At 35.8% G+C, this 17234-nt stretch overlaps 3 protein-coding genes across 3 annotated transcripts; 1 reads left to right on the top strand and 2 right to left on the bottom strand.

Annotated features, from left to right (window-relative positions):
- The first annotated feature begins 46 nt into the window (after window positions 1-46).
- On the top strand, window positions 47-4525 carry taf8 (TAF8 RNA polymerase II, TATA box binding protein (TBP)-associated factor). The gene is made up of 8 exons (XM_015003396.2): window positions 47-230; window positions 510-663; window positions 2000-2098; window positions 2176-2238; window positions 2322-2446; window positions 2553-2700; window positions 2978-3120; window positions 3818-4525. The coding sequence occupies exons 1-8, from the start codon at window positions 183-185 to the stop codon at window positions 3956-3958; spliced, it is 921 nt and encodes a 306-aa protein (XP_014858882.1). The 5' UTR covers window positions 47-182; the 3' UTR covers window positions 3959-4525.
- On the bottom strand, window positions 4322-10433 carry LOC106927674 (ciliary microtubule-associated protein 3). Its single transcript, XM_015003397.2, has 5 exons — window positions 9701-10433; window positions 8171-8266; window positions 5772-5905; window positions 5587-5704; window positions 4322-4387 (listed from the first exon to the last, which is right to left on the bottom strand). Exons 1-5 carry the CDS (start codon window positions 9857-9859, stop codon window positions 4322-4324), a joined length of 573 nt encoding a protein of 190 aa, XP_014858883.1. The 5' UTR covers window positions 9860-10433.
- Window positions 10434-10525: 92 nt separating this feature from the next.
- Window positions 10526-17234, bottom strand: LOC106927672 (V-type proton ATPase subunit S1-like). The gene is made up of 10 exons (XM_015003395.2): window positions 17069-17234; window positions 15736-15856; window positions 15090-15164; window positions 14813-15006; window positions 13742-13779; window positions 13567-13652; window positions 13237-13466; window positions 13115-13147; window positions 12073-12310; window positions 10526-11452 (listed from the first exon to the last, which is right to left on the bottom strand). Exons 1-10 carry the CDS (start codon window positions 17188-17190, stop codon window positions 11240-11242), a joined length of 1350 nt encoding a protein of 449 aa, XP_014858881.2. The 5' UTR covers window positions 17191-17234; the 3' UTR covers window positions 10526-11239.

The raw sequence follows: 17234 nt of genomic DNA, 5'->3' as shown, positions 1-17234 counted from the left end.
CAAATTGGCACTAGATGGCAGTGCTACGTAAAACTGCAGGTGGATTCAACTTCCGCCCAAGTAGCGGAAACTACGTCATTAAACCGCACTATGTTTACTATCGGTGGCTACGCGCCAGTCGAATGAGTAAAATACGTTTACACATTTATTTAGCAAAGGAAAGAAAGTTGAAGTGAGTGGAGATGGGGGATTCCTCGGCAGTATCGGGGACGTCGCTGAATTCAAGCGGGGTAAGAGTCGTTCTATTCGGTCACGAAACAAAATGTAACGGCGTTTAAGCTAGGTAGCTTTAGCTCGCAGTCACACAGCAGGTATATTTCTTCAATGTCTTACATATTGAGAAGAATTAGTTACTGAAAGTAAATATATTTACAAATTACTGCGCTGTGTTATGAGCATTAGGTTCAGATAACTTCCTTTTTGGTCATATCCACATATGTTTTGATAAAGTGGTAGCAAACTAAAGATTAAGGTTTTATTCAGGCTGTATTTCCTCTGTGCTCTGTCAGCGGGGAGCTAAAGCAGCCTCCAGCCCCGCAGAGAACTACCAGCTGGCCCGGCGGCGGACCCTTCAGGTTGTTGTCAGCGCCCTGCTCACCGAGAGCGGCTTCGAGAGCGCCGAGAAGGCCGCCGTGGAGACGCTGACGGAGATGATGCAGAGCTGTACGTATGATTCATTTAACTGGAACATTTAAAATATTCTAAAGATTGTAAAACTTTCATGCGAAAACTTGAAATGGTAGCCGTCCACGAAATAATCATCAAAATAGAGCACTTAAAAAGAGGGATGTTTGAGAACCTGTCCTTTACTTTTCATTAGGAAGTAAAGAATAATCTTGGGCAATATTACCAAAACTGATACCACGACATAATTCTTAAATACCTTGATAACGAGATCACATACAGTGTTCCACATTTTCTGCTTTTTCATTTTTGTTTGGATTTGGCCAAACAAATATTTCACTTCAAAACAGTTTTTTTTTTACTAGTATAAAAAATATATTTATAGATAAAAATATACAAAATCACATGATGCTTTTTGTGCATCAAAGAAAATACAAAAAATAGATAAATATAAATGTAAACTACTTTTGTAAATCAGCTACCAAGTGTAAATAAAACTACTTAAATAGAAAAATTAGACAAACTGCTCTGGTTTAACAGAACTTTATTTTACAAAATGTTAAAAAGTGTTTTCCTCTCATGTATCCTCAACAACTCAAACATTATGTGCAAAATTAAGAATATTTGTTTTAATATAAAAGGAAATATTTATTTTAAAAATGTTCAACAACAAAATATGTCATAGAAAAACCCTGGAAAAAGTAAAAGCTTGTGCTCACTTCCTATTGATCAGGAATTTTCTTCATTTTTATTTCTACCGTCTGTCACGGACATCTCCATAAGAGTAACGACTGTCAAATGACTACTTATGTTTCTGGTTAACCTTCCAGAAGGATAAAGAAGTACATATTACATCCTATTTTGATTTATTTTTATGTATTATTATTGTTACTTCAAATCAATTCTATTAAAAGAAAAGTACATAAAATTATGTTTCTTTTTCTTTTCTTTTTTTTAGATTTGTTAAATTTTGTCCAGGGATTTTAAATTGTTTTCTGCAGTTTTGAATTAAAATGTAATTAAATGCATTTTTCAGACATTAAGAGCTTGTGTTGACAATACTTAAATTCGTTCTCCACTGAAATTTATTTAAATAAAAAAAAAAAAGCTTTTTGTGGAAAATTTTCTCTTGTAATTAAAAAAATGAATTAATTTTCTTATTTAAAACATTAAAAGAAAAGTCTATTTTATTAAAAAGCAGGATGTGATTTAAGAAATGGCAATTCTGTATTCACTTTTCTGTACAAACACAAACCCTTAGATAAGGAAGAAAAATCAAAACTGGTGGTCCAAATTGTTTTATATTTGAATTTTATTACATCCCTTTTGTTGTGTAAAAGAACAAATATAATATTTGTCTTTTTTTTCCTTCAAGACATAACTGAAATCGGTCGATGTGCTAAAACGTACTGTGAACACACAGCCAGGAGCGTCCCGACGTTGTCGGACACCGTGGTGACCCTCATTGAAATGGGTGAGATCAGAAATCCACAAACAGTTTCCTGTTGCTGCCGACAGACTCAGATCTGATGAAATTCAAACTGTTTGTAGGTTTCAACGTCGACACGCTGCCTGTCTACGCAAAGCGATCTCAGAGGATGGTCATAACCGCCCGTAAGGAAGCTTTCTGCCTCTCATTTATGTTCCCCATGTGCTTTCCAAACTTCTAACTTTTTTATTATCATTTTGAATTTCAGCTCCAGTGACGAACGCACCGGTGACACCTAAATCTCTGTCTGCTGGACAAAAGCGGACGCATCCGTCTCACATTCCCGGGCACTTCCCGGAGTTCCCCGACCCTCACACCTACATCAAAACCCCCGTGAGCCAGAAACCAGTTTTACAAAACAAATCCTTGAAAATCAAATGAGCTTACTGGTTTCTCTGAAGGTAACTGCTGATTACATTTGAACTTTTATGTCCTTCAGACATTTCGGGAGCCCGTGTCGGACTACCAGGTAGTGAGAGAAAAAGCTGCCACCCAGAGGAGAGACGTGGAACGAGCGCTGACACGTTTCATGGCCAAAACCGGAGAAACCCAAAGCCTTTTCAAAGATGACATCTCTGCCTTCCCCTGTGAGTGATGTCATTGTAACACTGGTTATTTTATAGTGTAAACTTCCACAGTATCTGTATTGGAGACGACCCTAGAGCTCCTCTCCTTTCTTCAGACCTTGTTTGTTAAATGAATTGTTTCTCAATAAGGTTTTAAGTAGAAAAAGGAACATTTTAAGTCAATTAAGCTGATTTTCTGTGTCAGATTGGTATTTACTGATACTAAATCTAAAACATCAGTATCAGAAGTGAAACGAATGGATCACTGCTTTACTGATATGTATGTGACTGATTTCAGTGATCGCTGCCCGACCGAGCACCATCCCGTACCTCAGCGCCCTCCTTCCTTCAGAGCTGGAACTGCAGACTCTGGAGGAGACGGACTCGTCAGAGCAGGACGACCAGACAGACAGTGAGAACGCAGCAGGGAACGTTATCGCTGTAAGTCCTCACAGCTGGAGTCTAATGACTTTAGTACTCTGGTATTTTCTTCAGAAAATTTAGTTTTTCTTACTAATCTTACCAATACTAATCTTGTCTTTCTGAACTCAGTGAGAGAAACTACCAGGTAGTTTCACAGGCTCCCGAAATTACCCACAGATTAGAGCTGGGTAGTATAGCTTAAAATAAAATTTCCAATTTTTATCATGTCAGATATTAATTTATTTTTATTTCTTATTTTTGTTCGCTTTCTTTTCTAAAAACGATTAACAAATGACAGAAAATATTTTTAATAAGTGGTGTTTATCCCTTCTGTGAGTTGTACGACTGAAAATCTTTGTTTAATTACAAGAATATAATCATAATATTATTATAATAGTAATATTATAATAATATTATTATTAGTAATCATAATATTATAATATGGTAAAAACTTGCAATTTAACCAGGAGAAACATTTTAAAATTCAGAGAAAAAAAAAGCTCTTTAAGAAAAATGACTTGCTTTTCCTCGGCATCCTGACATCACTGTGAGCTATGGAAACCGAATGTGTTGGTGGAAAAAAAAAATCCATGTCGCTTATTGCTTTCCTTTTTTGTTCTTCACTGTTCTATGACTATTTTTTGGTGGCTTATTTTATTATTAGTTTGATACAGGAGCGGACACATTTTAACGTAAAACTCTCTCTGCGTCTCAGGATGATCCGAGCGCTGACAAAGAGAACTCCGTGCTGCCCCCTGGTGGCGTCGTTCCATCAACCAAGGCCAGCGAAGACAATGTGATCGACAACCCGTATCTCCGGCCCGTCAAGAAACCCAAAGTGAGGAGGAAGAAATGACCTCGCTCCGATGATGAACTCTTGTTTGCCTCTTTCGTTGCGGCTCAGCCGTGAAGACGTTTTCTCCTCTCTGAGGCGAAACTTAAAACCTGCTGTGAGAGCAGGAAGCAGCCGCACTAAGCAGACTGGTGATGACACTGTTTTTTTTTTATTTTTTATGTTTTCTGTACACACCCATTTGATATTGGGATTTGTATGCCACAAATGTTCCACGTCACCTGCACCCACTTTTTTTCAAATGCAAAAAGCAAGTTTATTTTTTTATTAACTCTTACAGTATCTGCTCGGTGAGGATTTCTGCAGCTTCAGGCGACTCCTCGCGGCGTCCATGTTGTGATGCGATTTCATGCTTCAGCTGTAGAGTTAAAAGTACAAACTCAGATAGGCCAGTCTGCCCCTGTGCTTAACGAACATGTAGTCGGCGGGTTCCTGAGGGGAGGGAAGAAAAACAGAAAACAGAAGCTGGCTTTCATGTACAGTTTATACATCTGGGGTTCAACCTCTGTTGTTTTTGTTTCTACATTCATGTGTTGGATTGTCTTTTAAATACAATGACTTGCCAAAGTAGTGGAGTTTTATTTTTTTTTTCTTCCTTCAAAGTTTATTTGGTAAAACCTCAAATCTCTGGATTTTATTTGGATTTATGCGATAGCCCGACATAAAGTAACACATTTGAAAAGTTGGATCAAAATGATACTTGGTTTATTTAAACATTTTAAAAATAATGTGCAGTTTAGGGCTGCAACTATTGATTATTCTGACGATTAACTGGATACAAAAAATTGGCACATTCTGTTGATTTACACTGAAACCATTTTATACAATATTAGAAATACAATAGAGGATGCCAATAAACAAATTAAAATTTTAAAGAAGAAAAACATTTTATTGCCTGAAATGCATTGACAGCATTTATTTAGTGTTTGCTTGATCATTTGACGCACAGGATGCATCTGCAGCTAAAAAATACTTGTAAAATAAAAATAATCGGTACAGTGTTAAGTGACTAATTAGATATGAGAAGGTGCTTAAAAGGAGATTTTTTTTTCTTTTAAGAGAATTTGATTTGGTTGCATTGGATTTTATTTACAGGTGTCAGCATAAACGGGGCTGAAACATCCCATTCACATCCATCCATCTATTTTCTTCCGGGTCGGGTCCCGGGGGTAGCAGCTTCAGAAGGGAGGCCCAGACTTCCCTCTCCCCAGCCACTTGTTCCAGCTCCTCCGGGGGAACCTCAAGGCGTTTCCAGGCCAGCCGAGAGACATAGTCCCTCCAGCACGTCCTGGGTCTTCCTCAGGGCCTCCTCCCGGTGGGACGTGCCCAGAACACCTCACCAGGGAGGCGTCCAGGAGGCATCCTGACCAGATGCCCGAGCCACCTCATCTTGCTCCTCTCGACGTGAAGGAGCAGTGACTCTACTCTGAGTCCCTCCCGGATCCCATTCCATCCCATTCACACTTTTCAGGAAATCAGCCATGTTTCATTTCCTTCCTGACCTAAAATATTTGATGCTTTGTGTTAATCTATTACATAAAACCCCAAACAAGAAGCAGTGAAGTTTGCGGTGTTAATGTGAAAAAGTTCAAGCAGTATAGGTATATATTTTGTTTTTTGGTGTTGCTCACCGTCACTTTGACAGTCTTCTTTTCCAGCTGCGGCAGTTTGGACCAGTCCGGTTTCCCGAAGCACATGGGCCAGATCACCTTCCTGTTTGTTTTTGTGATATGTTCGTACATCCCAGGGCTGAGTCAGGAAGAAATGGCCGTTAGCTCAGTTCAACAGTGCGGTGTATTTATGGACTGTCTCTCACCTTGGGTTGTGTAGGGCGGTGTTTTTCGGCAGTTTGAATTTATATTCATAAGAACCGAACGGAGCTCTGCCGTGGAAAGGAACTCTGGATTTGCTCTGGTCTCTCTGGTACTGCTGAGGTGATGGCTTAGTCAACTGGAAAAATTCAAAAATGAATTTAAGGATTATGGATCAATCCATAAAGCTGAATTAAATCAAGGTCAAGGGTCAAACATGACAGGATTGGTCAATATTTTAAAGGTGCAGTACTTTGTAAAATTTACTTTTTTTAAGTTTATGTCATGTTATAGTGTTATTCCCTAATTAAAAGCACACTTGGAGTGTTGCTTTGATTCTCTCATGCATATTTGAGAAATATTTTAATCTCCATGGCAACCATTCAGCTGTGTAAAATGCCAGGGTGGACCTAGCCCCGCCTTTGAGGCACAGCTCCTCCTCAGAGCTGCAGTTTTCAAGCTTCTGAGCTCCAGCATTGCAGAACAGCTCAGCTCCTTCAGACTAGCCAGCAGCAATTAGCAAACACCTGGTGGAACTGTACACCTACTTCTCAGTACAACAATGCATAAAAAATGCGTTGTTCAACAGCACATATAACATAAAGGAGGGATGTTATGATGACTTCCTGAAGACGGAGTTTCAGAAAGAGCGGGAGTTTTTAGACTGAGGCCTAATTTCATTGCATTAAATTAAGAAGTCAACTTTCTTTTCAGTCCTATTTGATATCGACGGCATTTTTATAACAACTGAAGTTAACATAGTTACTTGATTGTGCCATTTTATAGCACAATAATACTGCCCCTTAAAGTACACAGTTCTCTAAACCCCATTCCTTTGTTCAAAACCAATACCTCCATACAAGAGCCTGAAAAATATTCTTTTTAATCATGAATATTTGATTTATTGCTTATTACCTTATTGCTTAATTCAATAATATTTGACATTATTGAATTACAAACATCACACTAATCAGGATAGACCTGAATAACAAACTTGTGTTTACACCAAACTTTTCTTTTTGTAATTTTTAATTTTTCTTTGAAAAAAATGTGTTGATATGAAAGAAAATGTAAAATTTGTCCATCAAGTCAGATAATTGTCAAAAAAGAATTACTTTTGTTTCTGTTCTGGGAACGACTGTGGACAATCTGAATGATTCTCTTCATTAGATGTCTTAGATGTCTTTAGTCAGAGGCTTATTCCATATCTTTGTAATACAGACTGCTACGTTAAGAGCTATTAACATAAGCTACAGCAATATTTAATTTCCCTTTGGGATCAAAAACAAGTATTTTGAATTTGATTTCTGTCTCTTATAATGTTTGCATCACATAATGAAGAAATTATTTGATTTTAGTATTTTCATGATCCATTTAAACCAAAAGCAAGGACTAAAATTGTAGATCTATAACTTTCAGTCCCTTAGACATGAATGCACATGCATCATATTTGCTTTGTGATTAATAAAGTCTTATAGATTCTTGAATATTTAGTATTCTCGGACATTATCCGTAACCTAATCCTGATCACCAAGCAGTGTAGCTTGAATCGGTATTACTCAAGATAAAAGACATAAAGAACAGAAACCTATAAGGTAATCTCAGGTCAGCAGAGTGAAAACGCACACATGTTCTCTATTAAACTGAGTCAACCTCTCCATTTGATTTAGTGAGGGAAAAAATCCAGCTCACTGTGCCAAAGATAAGAAAACCCATCAAACTCTGAGCTTCAGGTTGTGTTTGTGCAGGGCGTCCATCAGTGCTGCTCGAGAAATAAAATAGTTCAGTGTGAAGGATGTTGGTCTTGAGATGTAAACAGAGGAAAGATATGCTGCTGAGAAGGTGAAGCATTTTTTTTTTCCAGCAGAAGAATTCAACAGATCACTTTACACACGTTAGTCGTTTAAACGATGCAGGTTGGAGTTCTGACAACCTTATGTTCCCTTATCAAAATGGAAAATATATCTTAGAATCAATGAAAAATCCTCTGAAGAGTTAGTTTGCACATTAAAACAATAAAATGATCAGTGCAAAGAAATATTACACCAATTAGGATTTAAAAATAATCTTCTAGATCAAAATAACATCATTTATTAAAACATCACTGTGATTTACTGCTTAATTCAAGTTTGAATAATTCATTATAAAATGATTGATTCCACGTTTGTCACCCAGACAGAATCAGACTTGGTTCATTTAAAAAAATTTTATTGAGCATGTAAAAAATATATCTCTTTAATATTTTGCTATTTCACTGAAAAAATCCCTGATGTTTCGTATGTATAAATAATAGCTGTATTTTATAGCTAAAATATGCTGTCACATTTTCCTTCTTTTGACAAATGTTGACTGGTATTTCTGTCGATAACTTAACAATCGCTTTGACAAGCAGTAAAAACAATACCTTAAAAGGTGTAAAACGAGTGCCAGTCCGGGCAGAGAGAGCATATCCCTTGTAACTCTCAGGTCTGGTTTCTAGATTGTAAACAATGGAGCGAAACTGGAAAGAGAAAGAAAACAGAGGTCCTCTTAAAATTCAACATAATGTAGATTCAAATCTCTTATCTCCATATTTTTATTTATTTATTTATTTTTATAACATCTTTCAGATTTACAAAAGATGCACAGATTTACTCATTGGGATTTTCTCATCTGTAAAATCCACAAAAAATATGCGGAATTTAATAATAAGTTATTAAATTCTTTTCAATATTTATATGCTCCCACTGGCTCAGGTTATAACAGGAAATAAGATCAGCTACCATAACTACGCGGATGATACACAGCTTTACATCATGATGTCACCAGGTGACTCTGAACCCGTCCAATCACTGAATGGATGCTTAGAACAGATCAATGTGTGGATGTGCCACAACTTTCTCCAGCTGAACAGAAACAAAACTGAAGTTATTATCTTTGGACCTAAAGAAGAGCAAACTAGAATCAATGCACAGCTTCAGTTATTACATCTGAAAACCAGCAATCAGGCCCGAAACCTGGGAGTAGTGATGGACTCTGACATGAACTTTCAGAGCCACATTAAGATAGTCACAAAGTCGGCCTTCTATCACCTGAAGAACATCTCCAGGATTAGAGGACTTATGTCTCAGCACGATTTAGAGAAACTCATCCATGCATTTATCTTTAGCCGCATTGATTACTGCAATAGCATCTTCACAGGTCTGACTAATAAATCAATCAAACAGCTGCAGCTGATCCAGAATGCTGTTGCTGATGTTCTGACTAAAACCAGGAGGATAGAGCACATAACACCAGTTTTAAAGTCCCTACACTGGCTCCCTGTAGCTCAAAGAATAGACTTTAAAATACTGTTGTTAGTTTATAAATCTCTGTTTAGAGTTGCTTATGGCTAAATTAGGATTAGAGTGTGGGTTTTGATGTCTTCGATGTTTTTGATGTTTTTAATGTTTTTATCTTTACTTTTTATCTATTTATTAATTTCTTTTAAATGGCGTTTTAACTAAAACTCTGAGGTTTAAGAATCCTTATCAAATGGCGTTTTGACAAAAAAAATCTGTAAATTCCGTCCTGTCAGGCGACGGGGCCTGAATACCCGTGTTAAATGGACGGCGGAGTCCGGCGACTACAGGCGCTTCAATTCTGTAACAAAAGTATGTTTTTATCTTCAATGTCACATGCTGTTCTTATTTTTTTTATTCTATTTTTTTCTTTAATTATGTAAAGCACCTTGAAATGCCCTGCTGCTGAAATGTGCTATGCAAATAAAATTTGATTGATTGATTGGCTAATTTCCGTTTTTTTTTTTTTGTTACCCTAACCCCGCTCCCCAGAAGTTTTAGACTATGGCTATCCTCTCAATAAAAATGAAAATATAAAAAAAAAATACCACACAAAATGTGTACTGTATCTCAGTTTAAAAAAAGAATAAAGAAAATGTGATCAGCATATTCACCTCATTGTTGTCATAGCAGCCCGGTCCGAGATGCGGCGGTTTCCGAGCTTCATATCTTTTCGATTGGTTTCCTAATCGGTCGAGTGCAAAATAGCTTGGGTAAATTCTTCTGTCCTGTGAGCTTCCGAATCTAATTCGACGAAAAAGCGGGTTTGACATTTTACAGGCAAACTGTCAACAGGGCGAGTAAAACTAGCTGAAATGTTTAGGGCCGTTACTACAGTAACAGGGACGTCGCCATAGTAACACAACGCCGAAGTTGTGTAAAGTTCTGGAAGTATTTTAACGTTCAAATGTAGCAAACGGCTATGCTGCAAGTCCAGACAGTAGTAACTACGACTATGTAATAGAAACACTGTATGCAGAAAAAAGCACATTTCCGTTAGAAAACCTCAACATTTTGAGATCAGAATTAAAAAAAAAAAAAAACTTCAAGTCAAAAAGAATTTTCTAGAACACAAAATGTTTGAGCTGCAGAAGTTGAAAACTTTGCAAGAAAAATATTCGAATGTTGAGATTTTTTTTTTTTTTTAATTTGGGGGAAAAAAAATTCTAGAAAAAAATTCTAGAATTTTTCTGATTTTCAGAAGTCTAAAATTTTCACCTCTTCTAGGAAATTTCAAAGATGCATTTAAAATTTTGCAAATTTTTGACAATGTTTATGACAATCAAAATTTTAGTTTAGTCTCAAAGTTTTGACTTCTGGAGCTCAGAAATTTCATGTTTTTTCCTAGAAAAGCAGCAAAACTTTACTCTTTTTCTACCATTGTCCTTATATGCACATTAACAATAGCTCTAAAACAGTTATAAATACACACATACACATTATTACATTTTATATACTGTTTAATCCATTTACTTTTATTCACAATTTTAATTCAAATTCCAAAATACTTTATTGATTCCAAGGGGAAATTAAATGTTCTGAATGCATTAATTCAATATTCTTCATGTAGTAGCATATGCACATCAAAAGTTTTGACAAATATCCAACTGAGGCACAAAATGGATTAGCTGATAACCATTAGGCTTGCAAGGCAAAGTAAACAGAGTTATTATTATTTTACAAATAAATTACAGTTTAAGAGAATATCTTATAACAGTGATAAACTAATGTGGCCGAACCCTGAAAAGTGAAAAATAGATATTTTACACAGCCACCATTTTTTTGTTTTACTAGTCATGCTAGTATATGAATAGAAAAGCAAGATTTGAGGTCTGTAATGTTCCAGCCAGCATTCAGCAAACACATGCATTTTGGCAATAAAGGCATCCTCAGGTAAGAGTGCAAACTGCTTTTTTCAGGCACCATTTTTTTAGCACATGGACATTAAATCAAATTTGATAACTTATACATTTTGGGACATTAAAATATGGAGGAAAAAAAAGGAATGTGTTTTATTCTAAAAACATCTGCCAGGGAGTTGCTAAAGAAAACTGAAGAAAAGCATCTGTATCTATAGAGGTCCAGATGTGGGAGCAACATGGCAGCTTCATCAGGGACTGAAAGACACTGGAGTGAATCTTTGGATGAACGCTTCAATCGGACTGAGGAACTGAGATTGTCGGACCTTTGGGGTCATCAAACCGGTCCATTGTGTTTAGCTGCATGATCATATGCAAGCCGTACACGAAAATTAGCAGCATGAGGAGTGAGGTGACGAGGCCCATCCAAATCCCAGCCGTAAAGAAACTGGCGCAGTCACTGGCGTAAGAAAAGTTTGTTCCGTTGGCCAAACTGAAACCCTGAATCTGCACCAGACAAAAAAAAAAAAAACACAAAGAAATTATTAAATTAAAGATTTTTAAAAATCATAATTTCCTTAAACTAATTATTAAAATAAGCACTTGAGGCATTCATGCGAGGTTAGAACAGTGTTTTCCAAAGTGGGGGGTGCTAGAGGGCGCTGTGGGGCATCAGAAAGTTAAGTAAAAATAAATAAAAAAATGAATCCCATAAATATTTTAATCTTATAATTTTTTTTCTGTTATTCAATCATTTTTAGATATAAAATATAATTAAAAATAATTTATTTAAATTTTTGTTTCTGATTGGCTGACAGTCAAATTAAACTGCTTTGCTCCTCAAGCAAGATGTTAAAAAGTTTGAGGGAAAAAAAAGCCGTGGAAGAGAACTGGGGGATTAAAGTAAAATATTAATGTACGTAATAAAAAATAGTGCATATTTCCTTAAGATCAAAATTTTGGTAACATTTTCCACCACAGAAGTCATAGCCAATTAAAATCAGAAGGTGTTAGGTAGCATTTATGCTAAATGAACATTAAAAAATACTGCATAGTGAATAAAAAACATTCTAAAAGTTTATGTTTCTTTAAATATTTTGCAGCATTATGTGGAAAACAGCAATTACCTGGAAGTCAACGAAATTCAGCTTCCACTGAGTGGCGTTTTGGTTGGCTGGGACAAGCAGGGTATCTCTGAAGCTGCTGACCGACTGGCAGTGGAAAGAATACTCCGCAGGCGCGTAGATCCCATGACTCCCAACAAAAGACGCGGTCTGACCAGACGAACGCACCTGAACCTGAACGGAGTCCAGGGTAAACCAGTTTCGAGCAGAAACTGGATAGAACCGCTGACTCATTGCAAACCTGCGGAAGAAGAAAAGAAAGTTACTTGAAAATGTATTGAGAAATGATGAATTGATTCCAGTAAATGAAAAAAGAATCAAGATTATATTAGTATAGAAATCTGAAAAGTAAAACAAGTTTATAGTCTCCCAGAAATTATGGGGAAATATTTATTGATGTATTTATTTATTCACCTGATATGGATCAATATTAAGAAGCGTTTTCTTGCATCTTCACTGAAGAAAGTTACAAAAAAAATTCTTACCAAGTTTTCTGGCATTTAGCAAACAGAAATACATTTGGTAATTTTAACTAAGGTAAAAGAAGAAAAGTTCAGTCTGATTTAACTACAGACACAGAAAAAAAAGTGTGTCTTTTGAGTGCATGTAAATATCTGACTTAAATTGTATAATAACTAAGAAACTTCAATAGTAAAAACTCCAAAAATGTCTCATTATTGTTTTGTTTTTGTTTGGATACATAAAATATTATTGGACTGTACTGAGTGAAGCCCTGTAGTTTGAAAGAAAAAGTAAAAACAAACTGAAAAAGGTGCCGCAGTTAAAAAACAAAATATAGTTTTACAATATATGATGTCTACTAATCTAAAAGTCTATATTACATACATGCAGCCTTATTTTTATATACAAGGCTGCATATTATTTTAATAACTTTTTATTAAAATAACTTTAAAAAGTTATTTTTAGAGGGTTATTTTCTAAATACTTTCCATATTTCAGACTTTAGAAAAGTCAACCGATGACTGTCATTCAAAACATTACTCAAATGAGATTAAAGTATTTAGTGTGCAGCTTGTTGCCTTACCTCAGAATGTAGTTCACATAGGTGAGCACAAGCCTACAGGTGGGGAAAAGCAATACATTTAAATAACTTTATAATTTATAGTAATAAACCGATCATCTTTAAACTGAAAAACGCTGTCTTACTCTGAATTGGTGCTGTTACACATGGATCCGATGACTGTTGCGTTTTCTTGAGCAAGGTCGATGAAGTCCGTTGAGCCTGGAGGGCTGATGGAGAGATTCTGAGCCCACAGCATAATGCAGGGAAATCCCGTCGTATTACTGAATATTATAGGCGCTTTAACATCAGCTTCAGGGGCTTGTAACAAGGTCCGGCCCACTTGCTGGTTCAACAAAGATGACTTTGAAATCGCCTGAAAATTATAACAAAATTCATTGAGTAACTTCTACTGAAAAATCCAGAGCATATCCAAACTTGAACGATTTGTGTTTCTGACAACTGTGAGATCTTACTTGTGATGGCTGCAGCCCTGTGTATGCTGCAGTGTAGGAAACATCTTTGGCCTTGAGGGAACTCAGAACTTTCCCTATAATCTCATCTGGTGACAAAAATAATGAGTTATATCCATTATACTGAAATCAATCCATAATTCTGTACTTAAACAGATAACCAGTATTTTAAACATACCATTGTTGGAGAGGACTTCCTTGCAAGATTTGAGAGAGCTGCAAAACAATAAAGAATTGGTAAATCTCTATGTTTCCATTACAAATCTGAGAAAATCTGTCAGTATGCTGCTGATGTTGAAAAAACACAATTTTGAAATTGAATGTTTCCTTTAAATAAGAAATTAAATGAAAATAAGTTTGTTCACACGATAAGTCAATAATGCAGCAACGGATGTAAAAGTTTAATGAAATGTATCCATGTTTTAGCAATCATCATCTATCAATCATCAGAAGAAAAGTCTGCGTTTAATTCAGGCACTGGGGAGACAGACAAGCAATAAGCAATAAATCAACTAATTGCATGATAAATTAAAATAAGCTTAATAATTTCCATTTGCATGATTTATTGTTAACTCTTTTCTGTCTCTTTCTACCAAAAACTGGATGACAAAAGTCTTCATTCTGGTGCTTTGGTCTCAAGTAGCCTTTTTTTAAGGACAATTTTGTTTACAAAGTCTTCATAATTCATTTTATTTGCCGTTTCTGTTGTTTTAGTTTATTTATTTTCAATATTCAAAACATCTTCCAGTTCCAGTGATAAACATTCATTAGAATTTAATGCTAATTGATCTTTGAGAATGTGTTCTTGTATTATTGTAACATTACTTGAAAATGGCCTCAAAACAACAATATTGTCATTTATCGCAACAACTTCTGTAACGGTTTATCGTCTAGAAACGTTATTGTGGCATTTTTGGGAAATTGTAGTCAAATTTCACAGAAGAGCTATGGATTCAACACGGTCAAATGACAACTTTTTATTAACTATCACTTCCTGTTGTCGTCTTCATCATTTCCGCCAGCAGTACATCTAATTCGATATGGCTAAAAAAAAAAAAAAAAAAAAAAAAAAAAAAAACACCTCATCCTATTAAAAAACTTTTTTATTGAAAAACTTCAGTTTTTTCCAAACTGAAGTTTCTAGTAAGAGAATTTATTTTTGCAAGTTGAACTAGCGCAGTTTTATGGCTAACGGGAATGCAGCAGGTGATTACAAATGGAAATTCACATAAAAACAAAAGAATCTTACTCGCTACAGTAAGGCAGATTGATGATCAGTAAATTGCTGGTCGATGTGTTGAGGCTCAGGTGAGACAGAGTGTCTGGATCGACCAGCAGGGGGGAAGCGCCGAGTTTCTGCTGCAGCAGGGTGGGGATGGCAGACTCTCCTGTCCACTCCAGAGCAGGAAAACTCACTGATGAGGAAGAGGACTGGAGAGCAGCCTGTAAAAAAATGAGTGGAATATTAATATTAATATTTTGCAGGTTAGTTACCAGCTCATAATTAGTGCCCAAAATAAACCCACCTCAAGGTTCCTAAAGGCACTTTCCTGTTTGTTTCCAAACACTCCACCAAACAGGGTGAAGTCATCTTTGCTTAACTAAACATAAAAATAAACATATTTAGTTAAAAACAAGCAACAAAATTATCAAAATGAGTTAAGTAAGAATCAACACAATAACCAAACTGCAAAAAGCCCAGAACAATGAAAGCAGGAACCGTGCAAAGGGAAGTACAGTAAAAGCTCAGTCACGCCTGAATGAGAAGTCTGTTCCAGCGTCTCCTGCTTTTTCTCCTGATTCAGTAAGACTGGCGCTTTTTGTTTAACATTTACTGCAGAGAAGGAGGCTGGGTTTTAATTTACCCGCTTGTCAATTTGTACAAAAAGGTTCTGTGTGCCATGGGATGTCTCAAAATGCCAGGAAGTCCAATAATACCCACTTTGATAACTGACGGCTTAAAATGACAATTATATATAAATTATACATGACATTTGTGCTTTTTTTATTACAATTTATCTCCATTATTTGTCTTTAAGTAGCAATAGAAATAAAAATGGTCCTTAGTGAATGCCAAACTGTCTTAATAGAGGAAGGATGTTAGCCTCAGCTTTCACAAGCCTCAGCTAACTTGTGTTAGCAAAAGCTAACTAGTGTGTGCGATGCTCTGACCTTGTCCTGCAGGAACAGGAGCACAGTGTTGGAGCCAGAGCCAAACACAGGCGTGAGGTAGGCGGCCAGCTCCTCCATAGATGTTATGTGTCCGGCCGGTGGAGAGGTCAACGATGGCAAACTTAAAATGACAACAGAAGCTAAATGCTCATTCTTCAACTTAGTTGCCAAAACATTAAGGACAGTCGTCACAGCAGTTTACCGGTTTATCCATGAGTCAATACATTTTCAATTAAAGTATTTTCATTAGTCTGTTAGACGTGTCTGCTATCACAAAAGAATAAATTAATTTACTTATCTGCAGCATCAATTTATGATCAAATCACATGAGAGATGATTAAGCTAACACCTGAAATGTCCTTTTTATTTCTTATTCCAGATTATAGTTTTGAGGAATTCAGACGATAATTTAAACAAATATATAGTATAATTTCTTAATTTTGTTTGGTTCATTAATAACAAGTACCTATATGCCAAATTAAGCCACTGATTTGATACATAAGCACCCAAAAATAAAATCAAGTTTTAGTTTTTAACAATAATGTTCATATTGAAAAGCAACATTATTGCAAACCTTTTTTGTTTCAAGGCATTTTATTCTTTATTACTTTTTTAAATCATAGAAATATCATATTCTACTCTAAAAAAGTGACAGGCTAAATAAATGGGTTTTAATGTGCAAGTAAATTACGTTTATTTTACTAACTAAAATCACAGATAATTCAACAAAGGTCATAAGCTGAATGTTTCATGGCAATTTCTAAAAATATATACTTATTGTAAACTTCTTTGTACTTTTTGGTCACACTATTTCAAAGTTTTTAATGATCCAAAATTGTATATTTTAAACCTAAACTCAACATCATAGTATCAACTAAAAGCTAGTTTAGTGTTCTCTCAGAGGAAACGGTTTGCTTTGAACTCTTTAGAAAATGTTGCTAATATTCCTAATAACGCCAGCTAATCAGCTCGATTATTGAGCCTCTTGACCCACAATCACACAAAGCACAATTTGCAGTTTTAAGAAAAATATGTGCGTATTTTTACAGTGGATATGTAAGTTTTATTATTAGTTGTGCTGGACGTTTGTTTGTGAAAATAAATACAACACTCTATATTTAATAACGCCCAAAGCTGCACTGTCGAATAAACTCTTTATAGTTTCTTTAAAAAACTAAGAGGACAGAAAAATGCCCATCTTTGTGTTGTTTTAGAAATCCTAGACATTAAAAGGTTACGTAGCTACTTGTGTTAGCTTTAGCATGTAAGACTAGACTTCAAAGGAGTCTTGCTACGTAAATTTAAAAACGAAAAAGAAAAGTAAATTAAATACCTTTTAGTAGACCACATAAGAAATGGCACTTGTGCCGTGCTGCTCCCTGAAGCTAAAAAGGCGGCGAAAAAGAATATAAAAGCCATTATTGATCCGTTACTGAAGTTCCTGGATTCCGCCATCTTCGTTCTCCTTTCCGCACTGCTGAGCGTCACGTGACTCTGAC

This window comes from Poecilia mexicana, unplaced genomic scaffold (assembly GCF_051168715.1).
Source record: "Poecilia mexicana isolate PSO_F unplaced genomic scaffold, ASM5116871v1 scaffold_7, whole genome shotgun sequence".
Classification (NCBI taxonomy): Eukaryota; Metazoa; Chordata; class Actinopteri; order Cyprinodontiformes; family Poeciliidae; genus Poecilia; species Poecilia mexicana.
Note: the sequence above shows the minus strand (reverse complement) of the source record. Positions and strands in the feature narration are given on the sequence as shown.

Excerpts from the sequence above, each read along its gene's own strand:
- taf8 (XM_015003396.2), top strand. The coding sequence starts at position 183 with ATGGGGGATTCCTCGGCAGTATCGGGGACGTCGCTGAATTCAAGCGGG. Across the intron at positions 2,239-2,321 it reads GAGGATGGTCATAACCGCCC|CTCCAGTGACGAACGCACCG; the intron begins GTAAGGAAGCTT and ends TTTGAATTTCAG. Across the intron at positions 2,701-2,977 it reads TGACATCTCTGCCTTCCCCT|TGATCGCTGCCCGACCGAGC; the intron begins GTGAGTGATGTC and ends GACTGATTTCAG.
- LOC106927674 (XM_015003397.2), bottom strand. The coding sequence starts at position 9,859 with ATGTCAAACCCGCTTTTTCGTCGAATTAGATTCGGAAGCTCACAGGAC. Across the intron at positions 5,906-8,170 it reads CTCGTTTTACACCTTTTAAG|TTGACTAAGCCATCACCTCA; the intron begins GTATTGTTTTTA and ends GAATTTTTCCAG. Across the intron at positions 4,388-5,586 it reads AGAAGACTGTCAAAGTGACG|GAACCCGCCGACTACATGTT; the intron begins GTGAGCAACACC and ends CCCTCCCCTCAG.
- LOC106927672 (XM_015003395.2), bottom strand. The coding sequence starts at position 17,190 with ATGGCGGAATCCAGGAACTTCAGTAACGGATCAATAATGGCTTTTATA. Across the intron at positions 15,857-17,068 it reads CTTATGTGGTCTACTAAAAG|TTTGCCATCGTTGACCTCTC; the intron begins GTATTTAATTTA and ends TGTCATTTTAAG. Across the intron at positions 13,467-13,566 it reads CAGGGCTGCAGCCATCACAA|GCGATTTCAAAGTCATCTTT; the intron begins GTAAGATCTCAC and ends TATAATTTTCAG.